Source organism: Homalodisca vitripennis, chromosome 2, assembly GCF_021130785.1.
Source record: "Homalodisca vitripennis isolate AUS2020 chromosome 2, UT_GWSS_2.1, whole genome shotgun sequence".
Lineage (NCBI taxonomy): Eukaryota > Metazoa > Arthropoda > Insecta > Hemiptera > Cicadellidae > Homalodisca > Homalodisca vitripennis.
This window is the reverse complement of record NC_060208.1, coordinates 124253055-124274797: the sequence shown is the minus strand read 5'-3', so window position 1 is coordinate 124274797 and position 21743 is coordinate 124253055. Positions and strand designations below refer to the sequence as shown.

Genomic DNA, 21743 nt, shown 5'->3' with positions numbered 1-21743 from the left:
AGATGTCAAACTATCAATAACGTTGTGATCAATGTCGTTGTGAGGAATACAAGTAAGTTACAATGAAAAGAAGTTTTAATTATTTAAAACCGCAATCGATGGCTTTTAATACGCAATCAGCTTCAATAGTTGTCATTCGTCAACTACAGAAAGATATATAGAAAATAACAGGTGACTGATACTGCACAAAAGAACAATCATCATCGTAAAAGTCCAAAGCCCATGGTGTGGAGTACAATCATTCCAACATTGCCACGAGAAGGCAAAACAAAATATACAACTCGATTCACCATATATATAAGCCTTAATCCACACAACACTTCTCGTTAAAATTACTAATTTTTCGAATTTCGTTGGTTCACTTTGATAAAGAGCAGTATGAAGTTTAAAATGCATTCTTGCTGAAACTTCTAAAACGCTACAATTTGCAAATAATTTAACCTATCGGACGTAAACACCGTTTTAACTAATACACTTTTAATTTATTACTATCAAATACTATTTAGACGATTCAAAGAAATTAACTTATGAAATCTAAAAAAGCATTACGTAGCGTTGATAATAGTTCCCAGTTATAGGTAACTTCAAGCACGAATTACAATGTATATTAGCAAATGTATATATCATTTGAGACCTGTTTATCATATCACATTGATTTATATTGTGAAGTACCGATACGTTTAAAATACGTTAAGTACTATGCAATGGAATGTGATACTATAATTCAAGGAAATGTGTATACTAATAGACAGTGCGTATATGAACTATCATCTGTGTCGCATGTGCCGCTCTTACAATCATAAAACCTCAATAAAAGATAACCGTATATTTATAACTAATCCAAATGACTTGCCGTTTAAAAGGTGTTGTCATTGTTTGATCCATATCTATCATTATGCCTGTACGCATTAAGGTATAATGTTTGTATACACTAGATACACGCTTTTTGAATTACATAATAAGCTAAACATAGAACCTAGTTATTTTATCACTTTTCAAAGTTGATTAACACTTCGTAACTATATTAGACTAACATATGTAATTAACATTTGAAGGTTCATTTACAAAATATAATACCGTGGACAGATCAGATAATTATGGTATTAACTCTGAAACGAAGTATAAAATATGTAACGTGTTTACCTAACTTTAAAAATGAGTAATATTACAAAGGAATATTTAGAAATTAAGCAATAAGTAATATTGGTGAGGAATACTTAAAATTTACGAGGTAATTAAAAAAACGGTTTTACTGTGCAAACTTAGGATCCCTTCTATAAACTAAAATTGGTCGTAAGTTTGGAATAACTTTCAGTTACTATCACTTATTGTATAACTGTTGGCATGTTATTTTAAAAGAATATTCTTATATTTGAAATTGAAACCGTGTGCAAAGCTGCGGGTAACTGCTATTTCTAAATATAAATAAAGAATATGATGAAAATTCTGAAAATAAATATTTTTTGTCTAACATACTTTGCATCGCATTTGAACATAGATAGATGTTGGAGATATACATTGTAAAGAATGAAGTATCACAGGAAAGGTCAGTTTATCTCATCACTACTATTCAACAACAAAGAGCCATTCAACAATGAACAGTGAATATGAGAGATGAAAATTACAACGATAATGGTGTATCTGTCAGTACACAAATAATATGAAAATATTGTTCGTTTATTGAAATATTAGCAGTAATATTTCTAAAAGAATTACTGTTACATGAATAAAGAATTTTATAATGGAACATTGGTAGCATATCATAACAAAATGAAACAAATAATATCAGGTGGAATAAGCATTTATTGAACTGTCTGATAATATAACATTGTAGTGATCTAGTAGTGATCTTTAGTAATACATCTGTAGTGATCTAGTAGTGATCTTTAGTTATACATTTGTAGTGATCTAGCTTTTATTAACATAACCAATTCAATAAAGTACCTTTATTTCATGTTACTTAAAATGTGATATGTTTATTACAGATTTAACAACTCTTTTTTATTTATATTTTAACTGTGCATTTTTATTCAGCATTGCATAAATGTTTACCCTTAAGACCAAACATAAAATAGAGTAAATGTTTTCAGACAGAACATGAAACTGTAAAAGTACCGATGTTTACACTGTTTAGAACTAATAAATTGGTAATTGAGACGGAGTTTCTACCATGTAGGAACATTCACTCTAAAGTTTTTCTTAGTACTAAGCGAAAGATGTCAGATCACGTTCGTCAGAAACTGGTGCATGAGGCTTCATCAAACCTCAAACAGTCAAGTAAACTGCACAGCCTACTATAATTTAGAACGCAAAAGAAACAATAACGACGTGTAATTTGCCTAGGATAAATGAAGGCGTTACTACGTATTTACCTTTTCCTAATTCTTAATTATATATTTTGAGTTTTTTTATAAATTAAAATGTTTCTTCGAAGGGTTCATAAAATTTCTATCCAATTCAAAGTGTTTCAAGTGATATATTTTTCCCATTAGAACACAAAATATGCTTTTTAGAGATCAATATCTTCAGGGGAGTAAGAAATGTTTTTTTTACTATATTATATGATTTATGTTTTTTTCTTGTTAATTTCATAACATTGTAATTTTTCACACACACACACACACACACACACACACACACACACACACACACACACACACACACACACACACACACACACACACACACACACACACACACACACACACACATATATTAATAACTAATTAAAAATTATTTTGCACTTTGACAATAGGTGCTTTGTAGAGGAATGTTAATAATTTTAAAATAAATGAGCTCATAAAAGAACGGATCTAATGAGATGAAAAACCTAACCTAACCAAAAACGTTTTGATAACATTAAAACCCCTATTAAGTTAATGTTTTAATATTCACCATGCTGACAAAGTATTGATGGGGTCCTTACAAGGAACAGACGTAGTCCTAATATCTCTCGAAGTATTATTTATATTAATATTGTAAGCCAGTAAGAGTAACTCCCGTAAAAGTTCTAAACTCTGTAACAAAATTACACGTTACATTTGGACTGTTACATATTATGAACTAAACAAAACTATGTTGTACTTTTGTGTTTCTTTTTCTTTATATTTTTATTTAGCTTCCTGAATATGTGGGTATAATACCACGAAATATATAGAAGCGTTATATATTACACTTAATGATCCAAAAACAAACTTCCTGCCGATATCGTTAAGTGACAGAGGATACATACCTATCCAAAACATTAAACTATATAGTTGTAGAAATTTCGATAACACAAGGTGTATATGTGAGGAAATTGAAAGTGTGACGAGCTATAAATATCTGGGTGTTTTTATTTATCGCAAGTTACGGTGGACAGAACATATAGATTATTTAAATAAAAGACTTCAAAATTTCATTATGCATTTAGACAAATTAGTCACTTTTTAAATATAGAGAAAATTAGAATCGCCTATTGCACGTACGTACAGTCAATTTTATAAAGTGGAGTAATAGAATGTAGTGGAACGTATGTGTGGAGTGAGTGTGTATTGGGTGTATGTGAGTGCGAGTGACTGGGGACGTACGAGTTATTATGTGGGGTGATTGGGGTAGGAGGGTTGCAGCTGCCATATTCTTCTTCTTTGTAACCAAACAAATCTTTAGTATATTCCTTACAAATTATTATAAACATAATCAATAATTGAATTTTGTTATTAAATACTTATATACTTATTTTTACAGCAATTTTAATTATTTTTACAGTAATTCTATTTATTTTTTGTTGCAACTAAGCTACAATAAAATATTAAGAAACAGTGCTTTATATTACTAGAGACTCATTCCCAAAACACAAGTTTTTAAATAGTTTGGGAATTAATTTCTAAGTTTTATTTTATAAAGTTTTACAGCAACCTAAGCAGTTATTGTAATATATTTTATTATACCTAAGAAAACGTATTTAAACTAAAGGTAAATGATTTTCGATGGCAGAAATTAATATTTTTTTATAAATGGGATACGTGAACAAATACTCACACATTATTTTTTATCAGAAATGCCAAAGATTCATAAAAACAAAGTTTCGACATTTACGAATGTTCAGACCAATAGGTTTTTTATATACAGGTTTATGGGAAGATTTAAGATTGAGTTGGACTAATATATTTTAAATATCTTTTCTTTTCTAAAGGTGACCCGAGGTAATAAAGAATATATATCTTAATTTTTTTATGACGATTTCACAATATATTATAAAGTTTTTGTTATAGAGTTTATTTTTGGTAAGTCGGAGGCGGAATTCTTTAGTAAAGGTAGGTTCATCTAGAGGAAATGTTTTTGTACAATTAAAATAGATTAGCTCATTTGTTTCATTGTTACAAATTTGTTGGGATAATTTTAATTTTTCGAGTGTTAAAATAATGTGACAAATCAGACTCTCTGCTACGTAAATTCTTTGCTCGAAATATACATTATATATAGTCTCATTTGAGAAAGCCCCCCTAATACAGGCTGCAATGTTTTATTATGGTATATAGTTTTTAGGTAGTTCGGAGAACAATACTAATATAATATAATATATATATATATATATATATATATATATATATATATATATATATATATATATATATATATAAATAGTATATAAGAGAATAATTGTGCATTTACAAAAAGAGAACTAATTAGACTTTAGACAATAACCTGACTTTAACAAGGTCTAAGTTAAATCTGTAATGAACTTGGATGAAAAAGAAGCCATTTTACATTTTATCAGCAAGATAAGTATCATTGTTTACAGAGGTGGATTTAGTTAATACAACCTATTCATATAACAATTAACTGTTCACATGACCTTAGAACACATTAGTTAATCTTTTAATTTTGTAAAGAGTGCTAGTTGCCATACAGTAGTCCTATTCAGCATGTTTCTAGGATAACTACAGCTTAATTGACAGAGACCATGGCTATCCTTGAGAATAAGGATGATACGAATAATTTTCGCTCCACATTAGCTCAGGTAATACACGTATTATATTTTTATAACTTTTAATATATTCATACCAACGTTGTAATGATAATTTAAGTTTGCCTTGGTTTATAACAAATGCAATATAAATGTTTATTCGTCCAGACTATTTTCCATATTGCATATAATTTTTTCATAAATATTGCTTCTCATTAAGCTAAAACAGATGAAGTTATTTTAGCCTGTAGATATTTTTTAAAATCTCAAACTAAGACAGTGAACTGCTTTTTGTTCTATCTTAAGCCATTTTTTGGTCTAAGCCACCATGCGGCGAAAATTTAATTTTTATTCTAATTTTTGTATATTTATGTTTACAAAAATAATTGCTAGAATTTAAAAATGTCATTGTATAGTTTATAGTAATCCTATGACATTAATTATAATATGGGACAGAAATTTATCATAAAACAAATTATTAATTCTGCAATACAAAATTGTTATAATATGATGTGGAACTAACCTACATAGTATTTCAGACCACTGCTTGTCACACGTGATCAATTTATTATTGACACATTTTCTTCCTCCAATGATTATTTAACTTGGAAATCCGCAGACTCAGCTATATGATCAACAAAATCTTAAAGATATTTTAGTTTGTTGTCCTTAAAATGCATTATTTAATTCCCTAGGTTATTAAAGATTTGGCTAGAAGAGTTTAAAGGTAACATGAATAGCTTTATTGTAGTAAATACTATTGATAAAACTATACAATATATAACTTTTTTGGCTCCCTAATAACTTCACAGCTGTCTACTTGCATGCAAATCCATAAAATTAGTCTTTTATCATTGAAAAGTTATTAGTTTATGTTGATAAAGTATATATTTATTATTGTCTTATTTACTAACTCTTCATCTGTCAACACCTAATTCAATATAAACTTGTTTTACTGTTTTACTTGTATTTGTATGTACTGTAATTTGTACCACATATTCGTGATTATAACCTTTCTATTTTGTAACTATTTCACAGAATTACTTGGATGTCTCCGCCTGTAGCAAATGAAGATGTTTTTATTACTAATAATAAGTTGAGTAGTTCCACCATAAAATGCCTTGAAAAATTATTGAATTCATATAAGTAAACGTTAAGTCATTGCAAACCACCTTTGTAATCTTTCTTCCTACCTCATAACGTTTAAAATATGAGGTACACGAAACGCAAAACTAACACATGGCCCCTTATGAAATTTGAACAACCACAGTTGTGAAATTCATATGAAATAACATCTTATTTTAAATATTATGTTTACTTTTTAATTATTTAATGTTAATGAAAATCCTTTCAATCTGTGCTGAGCAAGATGCTCGGCCAGTTATAATTAAAACAGTCTCGTATTGTATCAGTCTCAATCCGAAGGAATAATTTCTCTATAGTTGATAGGGCCAGATCACCAGACATAATTACTGAAAATGATTTGTATCAAACCCTAGAAGGTAGATCATAAGTATAACTTATGAAAATTTCGCTCAAAAAAGAGAACCCAGTGAAACCCCGTATCAACCGGTAATATAAAGCTAAACATGACTACTAGATAAAAACTTCATATCTAACACCAAAACATTACTACCAAATCACACAGTTTAGGCTATTTATGAAACTGTTATTTAAGCTCTCAGTATAGAAACTATTTTTATAATGAATGAACTAATCTTATGATTAGTAAATATTATAAAAAGAGGTAATCATTCGAAGGAAGTTATTCATATTAAATGTGATTGATAAGAAAATGGCTATCCATAAATGTACCTTGTTTCCTGATATGATTTTTTTTAAATTTTGTAAAGTAAATAAAACAAAAATTATTTTTAGTCTACATAGTTCCTCATTATGTCACATGTTTACAGGTACATATTTTTACCCAGCCTAACCTTACTTACCATTAATAATAGATAATCATAATAAACATATTAATATAGTGTTCAATTAAGTATCCACTACTAAGCGAACTATATTGAGACATGCCACACAGGTTGAATTGGTAAAACTTAATAAGAAATTACATTATATGGATTACACTCTCAAGAAGGTAAGGCAAATTTATCTCTTGGAACTATTACATTTTTATGTAATTTTGTGTGATTTATAAATTGGTGTAACAAAACAAAATTTTAGCTATCGTATCGACATGATTCTGGTAATTTAGTGTTACTCATTGTTCAGGACATTGTATGTATGAGTGTTTATGAAAATCACAAAATTTAAATCTTTTATTTTCATGTTGTTTTATATCATTCATACAATTTTTGACAAGTAAACTAATTTATTTTTGTTAAGTTTTAGCAATTAGGTAAAGAATTGAGGTTACGTATAATATTCTAGTTAAATAATAAATAAAATAAAAATTACCTCATGATTTGATGTTGGTTTTATTGATCTAACATAAAGCAGTTCATAACACAATATAAATTCTGAAACTTTTATATAAAATAAATATAATATTAAAATCTCATTTGAATACTGTTGAAATCACGACTCCATGACGTGTCTCGGAATCATTGGTACGATAATGCGTTAAAACCATCGTAATCCCTTCACACCATTGAAAACCAGAACTATACAGTCACTAACCGCAGTGAAACGTTTAGGTTTGAATTGCCTTTGCTCTTACGTGAACATTAAAGATTCCAAGCCAGCCAAGCCAGAGCTGTATGTTATAATATTAATTTTAGCTCTATCACATTTATCCCATGGCAATGTGCGATAGGAAGATATAAGTTATCTGAAGAGCATTACGCCAAGTATTACGGATTTAGGTAATGTTAATAACACTTTTCATAGTGCTACACTTATTTGTAGAGATGACTTCATATTAGTAACCAAACAGGGTCTTGTCATTATTAATTAGACTGTAAAAATAAAATTTAAGCGATAGTCTTTGTAACTAGGAATGATCTACCAGGTAAGCATTTGCATAATTAAACTGTTTCACGATTTATATTACAAAGCTTAAATCCACTATTCACACTAACATTTAAATATAAAGCCCTGCTGATATGAGGATGGTAAACTACAGGAACGCTATTTTAAGAGTTTAGAATGTTCCGCTCACTTTATAATTACAGCCTGTGAAGTAAACTTTTTGAAGTGTAAACTCAATAAAAAAGTACTATTAACAGCCATTTTTACATACCCGAGACGAAGATCGTATCAACTAACTGATCTAACATAAATAAATTATTGATTTGTTCTGGCAAAATTCTAGCTATTATCATCTTTAGTTATAATGTTGAGAATGGTATAGAAAAAAACACAAAAGCTTTGTATTTATCTTCCTTAAAACTATCACAACTAATATAGACGATTGTCACTTATTGGTACACACTTATAATGTACAAATGGACCTGTTAATGATAAGTGTTACGTTACTTTTTAATAAATACGGTGAATAAAAAAAATTGTTATTGATCTATAAAGTAATGCCTATGTAAACTTAAAGTGAAGTTTATAGAAAAACTACGCTTTTACTTTGAGCTGCTAAATAACTTTGACCTTTGTAACCTATAACTCATGAAAAAAATGCATTAAATGTTCAACCTACCTTTTTAAACTAGAAATTTCGAAATATAAATGGCGTGTCAAATACAGTTGTTTTTATCATAATTTTTGTGAATAAATTCTTTATGTCTATTTTTAGGCAGCCAGGAATAAAACTAATAAAAAGCACTTTGTTAAATAATATTTAATTTATAAATACGTAGAATGAGTAGTTAACAGTAAAAGATTTGATTTCAAATATTATTAATTATTCCATGAATTTAAAAATAAATTTAATTTAAAATTTATTTTACCTAACTTAGCACAATTAAAACTACATAAGAACATTTTTTATTTAAGGAATAAAAAAGTGTCTCTTTAAATTTAGAACGTATATTATTACGCGGTCTTATAATAATTTTACTGACGACGAATTACATAAATAAATAAGAGGCTTACAGATATTATTTTATTTTATTTTATTTGCCATAGTTATGTGCTTCATAGAAGGGTAAGTTTCAATGACTGGAAAGTGGCAGTGGAAAGTGCAGAATATACTACGTAATATTCAAATGCTTAACTAAATTTGAACTTTGCGTAACGTAATTGATGATTAAATATAATCAGTGCCGTTTCAGCTTTGGGAACGGAGATTTAGAAATAAAGTGATTTCCAAAAACTTATAACTTGTGAATTAGATGATATGATAGAAACTTGATTTCAACATTATACATAACAAATGATAACCCGTCATTGTTCGTGAGTCACTTTGATACTAACAGGAAAGATAAAGGTTTTACTTGCATAATCAAAAACATAATGAAATCCCAGTGGTAAAGCTTGAAGGTTAAACTATTTTCCTGACGACCATCCTGCACTTTTTATAGGTATTATTCAAACACCTATGCAATAAACTGAAGGGTAAAACTCATAGTACATAAGGATTTTGTGAACAGTACACCAACATTTTTAATTTATTTTAAGAACTTGAACATTAATTTTAATGTACATTTTATGCAGTGTACTGGATGGAAAGAATCTGTAAATTTACGATTAAGTTAAAAAGTCTCCAAAACCCTTGGAATAGTTTCGTTGTCGCAAATTCTTCATTTAAAATTCCATGTATTTCCAATATTTTGCAAATGGAATCAAAATGTAATGAAACAGTTTACACTAACCTATTTTGGTTTATACTTTATACACTAAATTTGATACATTGCAAGGGATAATACTGATACCTAATATATACACGTGAGCTTTTTCAGTCTTACCATTGCATATGCATTATTGCAAATGTAAAACCCCTTTCATACATAACTTGCATAGTCAACAGTCAAGGTTTTAATGGTATATTCGAGAAAAAGCAGGACCTACCATAGAGCATAGAAAGGTTAGAAACGGAAAGCACCGAGTATTTAAAAGGATTAGACTATATATGTAATAGGCTGGAATGATCTAGAGGCCTCTACATAATGGTATATCTTTATGATTAGCATTCATCAACATTCCTCACGATTTCACAGCAACCCCAAAATCTCAATGACTGTAAAAGTTAAAAGGCTGGAATTTCTAGATGTCGGGAGGTTCCAAAATCCTTGAGGGTCTTGACTTGCAAAAGAGCATTTTCTATCTGAGAACTTCAAGAATCGTCTGCAGGAATTTGTTGTTTCGCCGAAGTGGTTTCATATCAATTTATGTGTATTCTCTTTTCATCGGGACAATAAGTCGAACGCAAACGCTACCATGATGCTGTAAATAACTTTAACCGAAAGTAGGCTCGTTTTCTCCGACGAAGTCCTTTCAAACCTGTGTGTGTGTGTGTGTGTTTCATAAAGCATTAATATGAGTATAATTCCCTGATCAATGCAACGATGCCACCACTACCATGCTACTGGGAATAATAATATACCGATAGAAGACTACAAGGACTAAAGGTACACTGTTTGGTTAAAGTAGGTGTACATTTACATACATAAAATATACATTTTTAATCTTGAGGAAAGCTCTACTACGGCGTGTTACATATAATCTTTTTGTAGCTCCTTCACTCATTAATATAAGAACTTGAGGAATTGTTGTTTGAATTTTTAGCCTTTTAACAATTAACACTATGTAATATAAATTGTACCATAAAAAGGTTTTACTTCCTATTATAAATTATTTTTGTATAACTTCATCATATTGCATACGTAATTCACTATATTGCTACTTTTAGTTTTCATATAGATGACCTGAAATAATTCTCAGGTGTTATTAAAACTGTTTGATTTACTAATTCATATATATTGGAATGTTGCAGAAAAAGTGTTGTCTTTCTTTGGTATTGATAATTTTGTTTCAATCCAACTGCATGACCTCAAGATATTGCTCTTTAAACTTACATTTCAGTTATTGCTAAAAAGATTCTAATACCTTCCATTGATAATCAATTATTTTCAGGATCATTTATTATGCCATTACAAATTATTTACCTATTATGTAACTCAATTTAATAGGAATCAGCGTGCAAAGCGGAGGGTAATTCCTAGCATTTGACATAGCGTTATACTACCGGATATGTAAAACAGATAGCTGCTAGGTTGTTGTTGAGTTGCCTCACTCACAAACCAGTAATTCTGAAGATATCTCGTTAAGTTGAATTTGTGTAATTTTTATGAAAATCAAATAGATGTTGTGATACCTATAATATATCTGTATTTTTGTTGTAAACTTCCGAGAGTCCTTGAAAGAAAGATGATTCTTGATTTGATTCGTATTGTATCAACAGGCAGAGTAAAGATTTTTTATACGTTACCACAAATATAAACTGAAATAAAGTTGCAACTCTTAGAAGTACAATATGATTGTTTTTCCAGCTTCTCTATTACTAGCATAAGTTATATATTAAATTTACCTGTTGAGTTATCTTACAGGTGTTGGCCTCCTTGACGTTCAGCTTATTGTCCTTCACTATTGGATTTGTCATAGGAATGTCGACCATTGTCATTGGTGCACTGAGAAATGATCATTCACCACTTGGGATGAACGAAACCGAGGCCTCTTGGTTCGGTACGTTAAAGAGCTCTTATTTAGTGTTTTCAATATCATGACGCAAAATTATTTTATCTTATAGTTTTTTATTCCATATAAAAATACTTTAACGTTGTAAATAAGAGAACGAGCTATGGTGCCCTCACCAGTGTGACTTCTAAAGTTTATTTCTAGAGTGATTAATTACTTCAAATAAATATAAATAGTTAAATATTTATCTCCTTATTCTTTAATAAATATCAATTTCAAAATAAAATTTACATTACAATATATACAATCTACTACAGTAGGAAATATAATACTATAAGCAATTAAATAACATTTCCACCGATAAAAAGTTTTAGGGTTGACTCTAGAATAACAAGGAACTTTTTGTATTTAGTTAAAATTATTTCGGTCACAAATCAGAACGACAAAATCGCTTAAAGTATGTTTCTGTTTACTACGCATAAGGTCAATTGTACGTAACACAAACCTATAAGTGTCATATTCTGCTATATGCTTTCTAAAAAAGACATGAAATAAGTTTAACCTTTATATTAAAATTTTCTATTTCTCTCCAACTCAGTGATATGAGCAAATCATATATTTTATTAGCACTGCCTGAAAAAAACCTGGAAATGGACATTGTAATGGTCGATTAGACATGCACTAGTTATGAAAGTTCATATAAAACATAAGTAAACAATACAATTTACATACTATTTCAAACAAAGAGAATAGCTGTTTTCAATCTTGAAATTTGTTTTGCTCTGTTAGCAACAGTGTTGTCACACAGTGACGTTATTAAACTTGCTGAAACAATCGTATTAATGCAGCCATTTTAAATTCGGTTGCTGTCTGTTTCGGTCTTTAATTTATTCCCAAAAGGTATTCTAATACATATTCAAAAAAATTGCGAAATTGTGGCTATACTTACAGATTAGGTTTTTATTGATTTTTTAAAATATATACTACTCGTATGTAGTGTTAATTATTACCTAAACTAATAAATTGTACAATAAAAATGGCACTTTTCCAAAAATGTATTTTCTAAATGAAGTATTTTATGTTATTATATGTTATATTAAAAAATGAAAGGGTTCAGAATTTAAACAAACAAAGAATTACACAGTGGGCTCTAGCACCCATAAAACAGATGAATATCAATCCGAATTACATGTGAAGAATGGCTAATACTCTCATAATTCCTAGAGCCAATGCATCTCTGTTGACAATTTGGTTCAGTTAATATTCAGAAACGACAATTTACCCTAACCTCTTAAATGTCTAAGTACATACTTACCAGAACTCATAGTTCTAAGCTTAGCTATTTGCGAGGCAAATGATGTCCTCTAGAGCAATACTGTTCTATTTCACTAGTTAGACCTGCTTTATACTAGTTAGAATTGATCTATGAAACTTCTATGTATTTTTAATATTTATTGTATATTATAGAATAGCTATATTATTGCCCAGATTGGTTTTAAACTGAACATTTATCAAACAATACCCTGTATATTCATAAACGCCTTTATCCTACCATTGTGACCACGTCACAGGTATCAAGTTCTGAATCAAGGACAGCTGATTCAGTTGCCTATATGGATGTATTCGTACTAACCTTATATTCACCAACTCTGGAAATGTATAAAATTATTTGTATTTACAGACTTTGAGCATAGCCTTTAAAAATGTTAAAGAATTTAGTACCAGGAAAGAATTTTACGAAGCCAATAAAACGTATGTAACCCAAGGACACTATCATAACTAGTATCTAACTTTTAAGTGAAAAATGTTGTTTCTATGTCACACTCCCTCCACATCTAAACAACGGATTATACCTCTTAAATGTGGACTTTTGTAGATCATATAATCTGAAAATATAAGATATTCTTGACTTATAATTTCCCTACATCGTTGGCGTTATTTAACTGACCTTGGATCTTAACCTCATTACAGAGCTCGAAAAGCCGGATCTACTCACAATAACCCAGATTCCTGTACTTAAATACTCTTAATACTCCTAAAGTTCTATATTTTTCAGGTATCCTTCAAAAAGTTCACAGGTAGGTATAATGAAAACTATTGGAGCTGTTGGTTACTGCTTTCAGGTATCCTTCAGAGAGTCTACGGATAGGTATAATGATGACTGTTGGAGCTGTTTTTACTGCTTTCAGGTATCCTTCAAAAAGTCCACAGGTAGGTATAATGAAGACTATTGGAGCTGTTGGTTACTGCTTTCAGGTATCCTTCAGAGAGTCTACGGATAGGTATAATGATGACTGTTGGAGCTGTTTTTACTGCTTTCAGGTATCCTTCAAAAAGTCCACAAGTAGGTATAATGAAGACTATTGGAGCTGTCGGTTACTGCTTTCAGGTATCCTTCAGAGAGTCTACAGATAGGCATAATGATGACTGTTGGAGCTGTTGTTACTGCTTTAAGGTATGCTTCAGAAAGTCCACAGGTAGGTTTAATGATGGATTTTGGAGCTATTAGTTACTTCTTATTCTATTTTTCAACTGCAACTTCACTACATTGTAGTTTCGTTAGATGTTTATAATGAGCACTCGTATAGCACTTCCTTTATGAGCACATATGGTTTGTAACATTAATACTTCAAAAGTTGAAATTTATCTTTAAATGTATGTACAGGAAGCCTGGCATACGTGGTGCAGCCTCTAGGGTGTGGTGCATCAGCCATCCTCCAAGACGTGTTGGGTAGAAAGAAGTGCCTCATGGCCGTCAACATTTTAAACCTGATCGCTTGGATTATCATCTATTTTGCAACAAGAACAGCTTATCTCTTTATAGCTCAGACTATCATGGGTATCGCCATGGGTTTTTTGGAAGCCCCCGTCCTGTCCTATATCGGAGAGATTACTCAGCCGAGACTCCGAGGTGTACTGACTAGTTTCTCAGGCATTTTCTTCAATTTGGGAGTCATGGTGATTACTTCCATGTCGAATATCATGGACTGGCGAGCGGTGGTTTTGTACAGCCATGATTGGTCCATTAGTAGCTTTGTCTACGTTGGCGTTTGTAAGTAGTTTCTGAAATATTGTTAAAATAAACGTAGAAATTGTGTATATATTTGAAGACACATTTTGTTACAGTTTTTGTTACTGTAAATTGATTTTTGAAATAGATAAACTATTCCATTGTTATAGTTTATAATTAAAATAGAAGGGCGCGCATGCTTGTATGGAGGTTAATATTTTTGTATGTAATTGTGAACAAAAATTATACATCCTTTTATTTGCACACGATTGATTTATATATCTTAGATTAATTATTTTGATGACTATTAAAACTATTGTGAAATGTATCAGTCTTAGTTGCTAAGCTGTTTCTGTGTATGTGTCTTATAATCAAAACGGAAAGATGCAATGTTGAAGTTTATTTGTGTAATAAATATATTATACTTATCACTAAAAAATAATCACGCTAAAATAAATTATGTATTTAAAAGAAAAAATACTATTGTACGTTATTAAATTAGTTACGTGGACAGGATAATATCCACTATTTTATCGCTTAGCAACACTAGAATATATACAAGTGATAGATAAAATTACAGCATTAGTTTTTAAATTGCCAAATATCTGTCAGGTACGTAAATTGTTGTTATCATCAAGACTTGGTTTATATAAAGGATTATGTGAAGCAAAAACTGTGTTTATGTAAATCATAATTTAATACTTTTAAAGTTGTGAACTAGTCTACCAGTAAAATTAATACATTATATCATTTTAAATAATATATGAGTATTTTTAACATTCTAACCACTAACAGGTGCCCGACTCACCCGCTTGGCTGGTGACTAAGGGAAGAGTGAGGGACGCGGAGAAGGCCTACCAGTGGCTCAGAGGTTGGGTGCGGCCAGAGGACGTCAAGCACGAACTGGCCGCTATAGTCGACTACGTCAAAGCGACACAGACCCCCAAATTCGCACGTAGCACAGAAAACCCGGCCGTGAAGACTAATGGTACTAATGGTGCAACTTTCCTTAAAAGTTTAGTTCAAAATTGAGCCAACACACACACATTAGTATAATTATTTTATTATAATATTTATTTAATATATATATATATATATATATATATATATATATATATATATATATATATATATATATATATACTTTAATACGTATGTGATTTGTTTGCAATTACTACAAGAGGATAGTTTACATTGTTCATTAGTATAAAAGCATTTTTGATCTAAGTAAACTATCATATAGCATTCTAGCCACTAGTCGAAGATTTTCATCGTTAAACGTAACCTCCAATCCAGCGCACCTATCCTTTATTAGTGGTTCAATTAAACACTGAATGTTAATAATTCTCTCTAAAATGTATCTATAAAATAAAAATCACCTTATAGGGTGTTTTCTATTACCAAATACATACTAGAATGTAATATTAGAACTACCAATTACTAGATAAATATCTACAAGATAGCACTAGATTTTCACTTATTGATTTTTATATTTAGGAAGGTCTATTGCAAAAAGAATCAATTTGGTATAACTAACGTTCTACTTGATTATTCAAAATCTATTACAGAAAAGAAAACATATGTGCTTCTTTTCGCTGCCTTTTTAAAACTTGACTGAAATAACTTTAAATTGGCATATGGTGCAGTTACGTTACGTTTTATTTAGACATTTTAAAAAGATATCCACTGACATCAAGTGAGTTTTATTTGATAAAGTATGGAGTGAATTCATATAAAAGTAAGTAACAACTATTATGTGATATCACTGCTAGTAAGCCACTACAAATCAGCTGTATTAACTTTAACCTATGTAATAACTAGCCATTCCTAAATTTAAAAAAATTGTGAGAAACTGCAGTTTGAGTTGAAATTAATTAGTTTTCGAAAGTTAAACACCTTCACTTCTGCCTTATTCTTGAAGGATAGGTATTCTAATAAGATAGAAAAGGTTGCATCTTGTTAATGCGATATTTTATATTGCCTTTTGTCCTGGAGTAATACTTGAACAGGTTAAGGAGAGACCTATGATTCTCTGTAAAATTTGTGTTTGGATATTTTAAAGTACATATTATGTAGCTGTTACTAAAATGATGCATTTTTACATAGTGAATATTTATTTACCCACTTTACAGCGGATCCTAAATACCCAGTAGTCAAGAACCGCCTGCAGCTGCTAACTGACCCGGGAGTGACGAGGCCGTTCCGTATAATCGTTCTGTACCTTATCACCATGGCCTGTGCCTCACTCCTGGCAATGAAACCTTTCTTCATTGAAATTTTAGAGACGATTGGATCTCCTATAAGATCTCACGCAGTCCTAGTAAGTTATGTACGATTATTTACGTTACATGTTTCTACGATTCAGTTCAGTGTGAAGTATAGTTTTTGTTGTAGATTTCTCTCTTCTACACTGGCTGGGATGGTACTCGAAGAGATAAAGAAAGCTCTTGATCTTCAACTGAGCACGGTATAATACAGTGTCAACAGTAATCGTCTGTCAATCTGTGCCTAAACAGGCGAAATAACGACGAAACAACTTTACCATATTGAGTAAGGACTACATTGCTCGTCTATACTTTCATGAGGGAGCCAGGTGTATAGAACAGGTGTGTTGCCCATGGTGCCTTAGCAGCCAAAGTTATTGACGTTGTATAGTTTTTTTGGGGAATTCTCCGCATTAACTCTGATGAGGTAAACCTATACTTTTCTCCACAATATGATCAGTATCCAGTTATCACTCAGTTAGATCGTGCGAAGGTCTAAAGTTTGCTTTGTCTTCCAGTACCAACCCAGCCAAAGTAAGAGACTAAATTTTACTCTGACTAGATGATTTAATATACTACAACTTTTGTAGAATTTCAATTACCATAATAAGTTTTTTAGATTTAAAAACAAGTAGTCGAGTCAGGAGTACGTTGAGGGTAAACTAATAGATCGATCATTTACAAGTTACTACTTTGAAAATATAGAATTATTATACTTTGTAATTAATTCTTCCTTAGGTATCCAATGTGATACGGTACAGCTTGAATCCATTATTACTGATGACCATTTTGTAATGATATAATGCTGTTGAGCATATTTTAATTATTTATACATACGTATTATAATAAATAAATAATACATTTTAATCCTTTCAGTTCCAGACATTTTTTGGAATGTTAGGCAATTATGCGAAAAGTATTTTTGCAAGTGTTATCCAAAAGTGCCGAACAGTTCTTGGGAATTTGCATACGGTTATAATAAAGTTCAGGGCTTTTTATGTATTGGTGAATATCTATAGCATTTGTTTTCTAGTACAAATATGTTTATATTGACACTAAATATACTCAAAATTCTTATACTGCAAAACAAAATTAACAACAATAAAATGTCAACCGTTTTTTTTTTTTTTTTTTTTTTTTTTTTTTTTTTTTTTTGTAAGTTTGACACGTAAATAATTACCCAAAAGTAGTTTCATGCTCAATAAAGTCAAGCACACTAAAAGAACACTTTCTTTAAAACATGTCCACAAATTCATATCAAATTTAAAAAAATATGTATTTTTTTACGCCGCCTACATTTTTATAGCAATTATATATATATATATATATATATATATATATAATCTACGGTTACACGGACGTCGGCACTTTACACATGTTTTTTAAAACGTTGGAACTGAAAGGGTTGTCATTAAAAAAGTTATGACATAATGTCAATGTTTATCTGCAAGCGGGTTTATTCATGTGCTTTATTTACAGGCAATATGTGGAGGTCTACAAACAGCTGGAGCGATATGTTGTGGTATATGCATGAGACTCATCGGTAAACGTCGATTATCCTTCCTTTCCCTCGGGCTGAGCACAGTCTCGTGCCTTGGTCTCGGTGGATATCTCACGTTCCAGCCAAACTATCCTTGGATACCTGTCACTCTTTTTTTCCTCTCTTATTTTGCAGGTCCTTTGGGTATTGGCTTAATACCTTTTGTCCTCATAATGGAATTGTTTCCCCTCAGGTGAATTTTGTATGTATATTTATGTAACAAAATAATAATAAAATTTATAACTAGGCTTCTATTAGATAGTGAAACTTCTTAAAAGCAGGAATTAAGATAAGTTCGTCACAGTTCCTAATATTATTCTTTGTTCTTTGTGAAGAGTTAGTTATAAAGGGTTTTATTGCTATATATTAGCTCCTAAAATCTGGAGTCTACGTCTGTCTGAAGAAATCCTGAAACATTCAGTGACAAAGACGTTTGGGAATACGAACTCGTTGCATTTATTCTATAAAAGAGGCACGTTGGCTACAAACAGTTCGGTTGCCCAGTAGCTATCCAGTGTAATCTACTGAGAAAGTATTTTCATTGTGTTATCAGCTGCACAATTAGGAATTCCTTATTTTTAGCACGTATTGCTAAGTTCATGAAACACACATTTTTGTGTAATAACTAGACTTAAGTTCAGAGTTGCACCTTGCTGAAGATATATTAAGTGAGTTTTAATTTAAAGAACTACAAAGCAGTAATATATGGTAACAGAACCATTGGTGCGTTCAATACCGTATATTTTGTACAACTACCAAGACCTAAACATAACGTAACTATTGTGGGAAGGATTGAATTTAGCTTCAACTCACCTCCCTCTTACTGCAGTGTCTGGAAACCGACACTATACAGAAACTTGGGCATCTTATTAGCAGTTTATTTTATTTTTTATATGAACATGACATCAAATTCCAGGAGTTATACTTGTGACGTCGGATAAAACCACTGCGTTAAGATGGAGGTAAACTAGAGCTAATTTAACATTTGTACCTATTACTGCCTGGTAACCTTTGCAGGCATCATAACGACGTGCTAATTTTACAATGCTGAGAGAGTCGTAACGTTCATATATTTTTTTGTTACTCCTCAGGGCGAGAGGAATGGCCAGTGGAATTTGCGGCGCCTGCGCTCACGGAATCTTCTTTACAACTACTAAGACCTATTACAATCTGGTGAATCTGGTTGGGATCTCAGGGGCGTGCTACTTCTACGGTGCTGTGGGAGTCCTAGGGTTTATCTACTTCTACTGGGACTTGCCGGAAACAGAGGGCATTAGTTTAGAGGAGATCGAGCGGAAGATAAGAGGAAGGCGGAACTCTATACAATACCAGACAAATTAGTGGAGAAGCAATAGTAGAATAAGCACATACAGTCAGACCCATGGATATGAAAGAAGTTTGATATTTTTTAACCATACCGTACAACATAATAATTTGTAAAGCATCATTGCTCTGTTTACGTACAAAAATTAGCACTCCGATATTTTATAATTTATTTTATGCACAAATAAAATAATTTATATCAGTTATACGAATAAATAATGGATTTTAATTTTATAACATTTACCTAGGATACAATATTTCGAGTTACAACACCTAAGTATCTTATTTAGTCGGAAATATTCTATTTGTTTACCCATTACGAAGAAACAAGGGTACGCGATTAAAACTTAAATATATTGTAATAAGACTTAGTTTTATTACTTAATTAACTAATGTGGGATCCTATTTTTAATAATAACTATAAAATATAAATATTTTTGTAAAACTATTTCGTAAGGAGTTCTTTCAAAACTTTCTACACTGATACTTATTTAAATAAACGTTTTTAAAAAACAGCAGTTCAAATTCAGTATCAAATTTATAATACCTTCTCGGAATCGACTAGAAATACTTGGTTAGGTCAATCGGGAGTAAATAAAAAGAATTTAACATTATATTTCATGTAATTTGATACCATTATATATATATATATATATATATATATATATATATATATATATATATATATATATAAGTTTTAAACTAAATTTGCAAGGAACAAAAGTTATGTTTTAACAAAACATCCCGCTCAGATGATCTGCGTTTAGTACACATACAAATATTTTTCAGTCTGTGAAAGCACATACGCATACTGCGATGTATACATATATATATATATATATATATATATATATATATATATATATATATACAAACAAAAAGACATAAGTTTATCAACCTATCCATTGGAAATATTAACGTCAAATTTCTTGTTTATAACCAACATGTACGGGTATACAGCTGTAATATTTTGAACTTAATAAGCATACATTATAAATAAAAATATACTTTCCAATAAATTATTATGCCTTTCCTAAAAAGGGTCTACTTATGGCTTCAAGTTGTACGTGCACTGCGCACAGCAAAAACTTATGTCATATCTAAGATACATTTGGAGGTCCAGGATAAATTTAAGACCAGAGACTATTGTTATAACCACGGTCCTGAGTGTATAAAAAAAAATTAATATCGTAACTAGACGCACGTATATACATTATAATATATCATTATTTTTTAACTTTGCCTCCTTTAGGATGTATAACATTAAAATCACAATTTCTTACAAACTTCTTGTGGCATCCCTCACCCGTTTACCAATTGTTATATACTATCAGTTACCTGCGATATGCACGAAAAAACCTGATGGAAAACAGACATCATAAGCATATTCTTTCACAATTACATTGTAAACACTCTAGGTTAGGTGATAATGACAGAAACATATTCCAATATTCTTAATTATTTAAAAGTTATGTTTAAGAACACTATTTTTAGCCCTGAAGTTGGAGAGTGAAAATATGTTTACAAATAAAATGGCATAGCTCAAACTTCAGTCCAATATATTGTGGTAGATAGTTCTTTAGTAATTAAAACTGTAGAGGATGCAAAAAATCTAAGTTATTAACTTTCCAGTATCAGCTAACATAACATAGCTTAACAGTATAACATAGTCTTATTATATAAAGCATAATGGGACTATGTTATTTTGGAACGAAATTTGGCTTTGACTTTATACCCCGATTATATACACATAAACAGGTCTAAGAAGCCTGTCTGTCTATTTGATGTCTGAGAATCAGATATCAAATTGAACAGCTATGGGTCATTTGGTTATTGAAATCTGTTGATCCGAGATAAGTGCCATGTTGAGCTTTTCTAACAGGCTTGCTTCATTCCAATCAAATAAAATGTGTTTTATAACATTGTATAAATTTGTAAAAGTTTCTTTGGTATCTACACTATACCAATCATCAAGCAATGCATACTTAATTTTTGCTACTATTTACAGTTGCATTTTTACTAAAACTTGTTCCGTCCCTGGATACACTCTTACTACTAGGCAAATATATATTGTTTTTAAAAGTAATTTATAAACTTAAATAAATGCTACGTTTA

At 30.5% G+C, this 21743-nt stretch overlaps 1 protein-coding gene across 1 annotated transcript; it reads left to right on the top strand.

Annotated features, from left to right (window-relative positions):
* The first annotated feature begins 4855 nt into the window (after positions 1–4855).
* Positions 4856–19844, top strand: LOC124355796 (facilitated trehalose transporter Tret1-like). The gene is made up of 8 exons (XM_046806949.1): positions 4856–5002; positions 11404–11539; positions 14157–14543; positions 15043–15113; positions 15297–15489; positions 16634–16821; positions 18245–18498; positions 19397–19844. The coding sequence occupies exons 1-8, from the start codon at positions 4946–4948 to the stop codon at positions 19644–19646; spliced, it is 1536 nt and encodes a 511-aa protein (XP_046662905.1). The 5' UTR covers positions 4856–4945; the 3' UTR covers positions 19647–19844.
* Positions 19845–21743: the final 1899 nt, after the last annotated feature.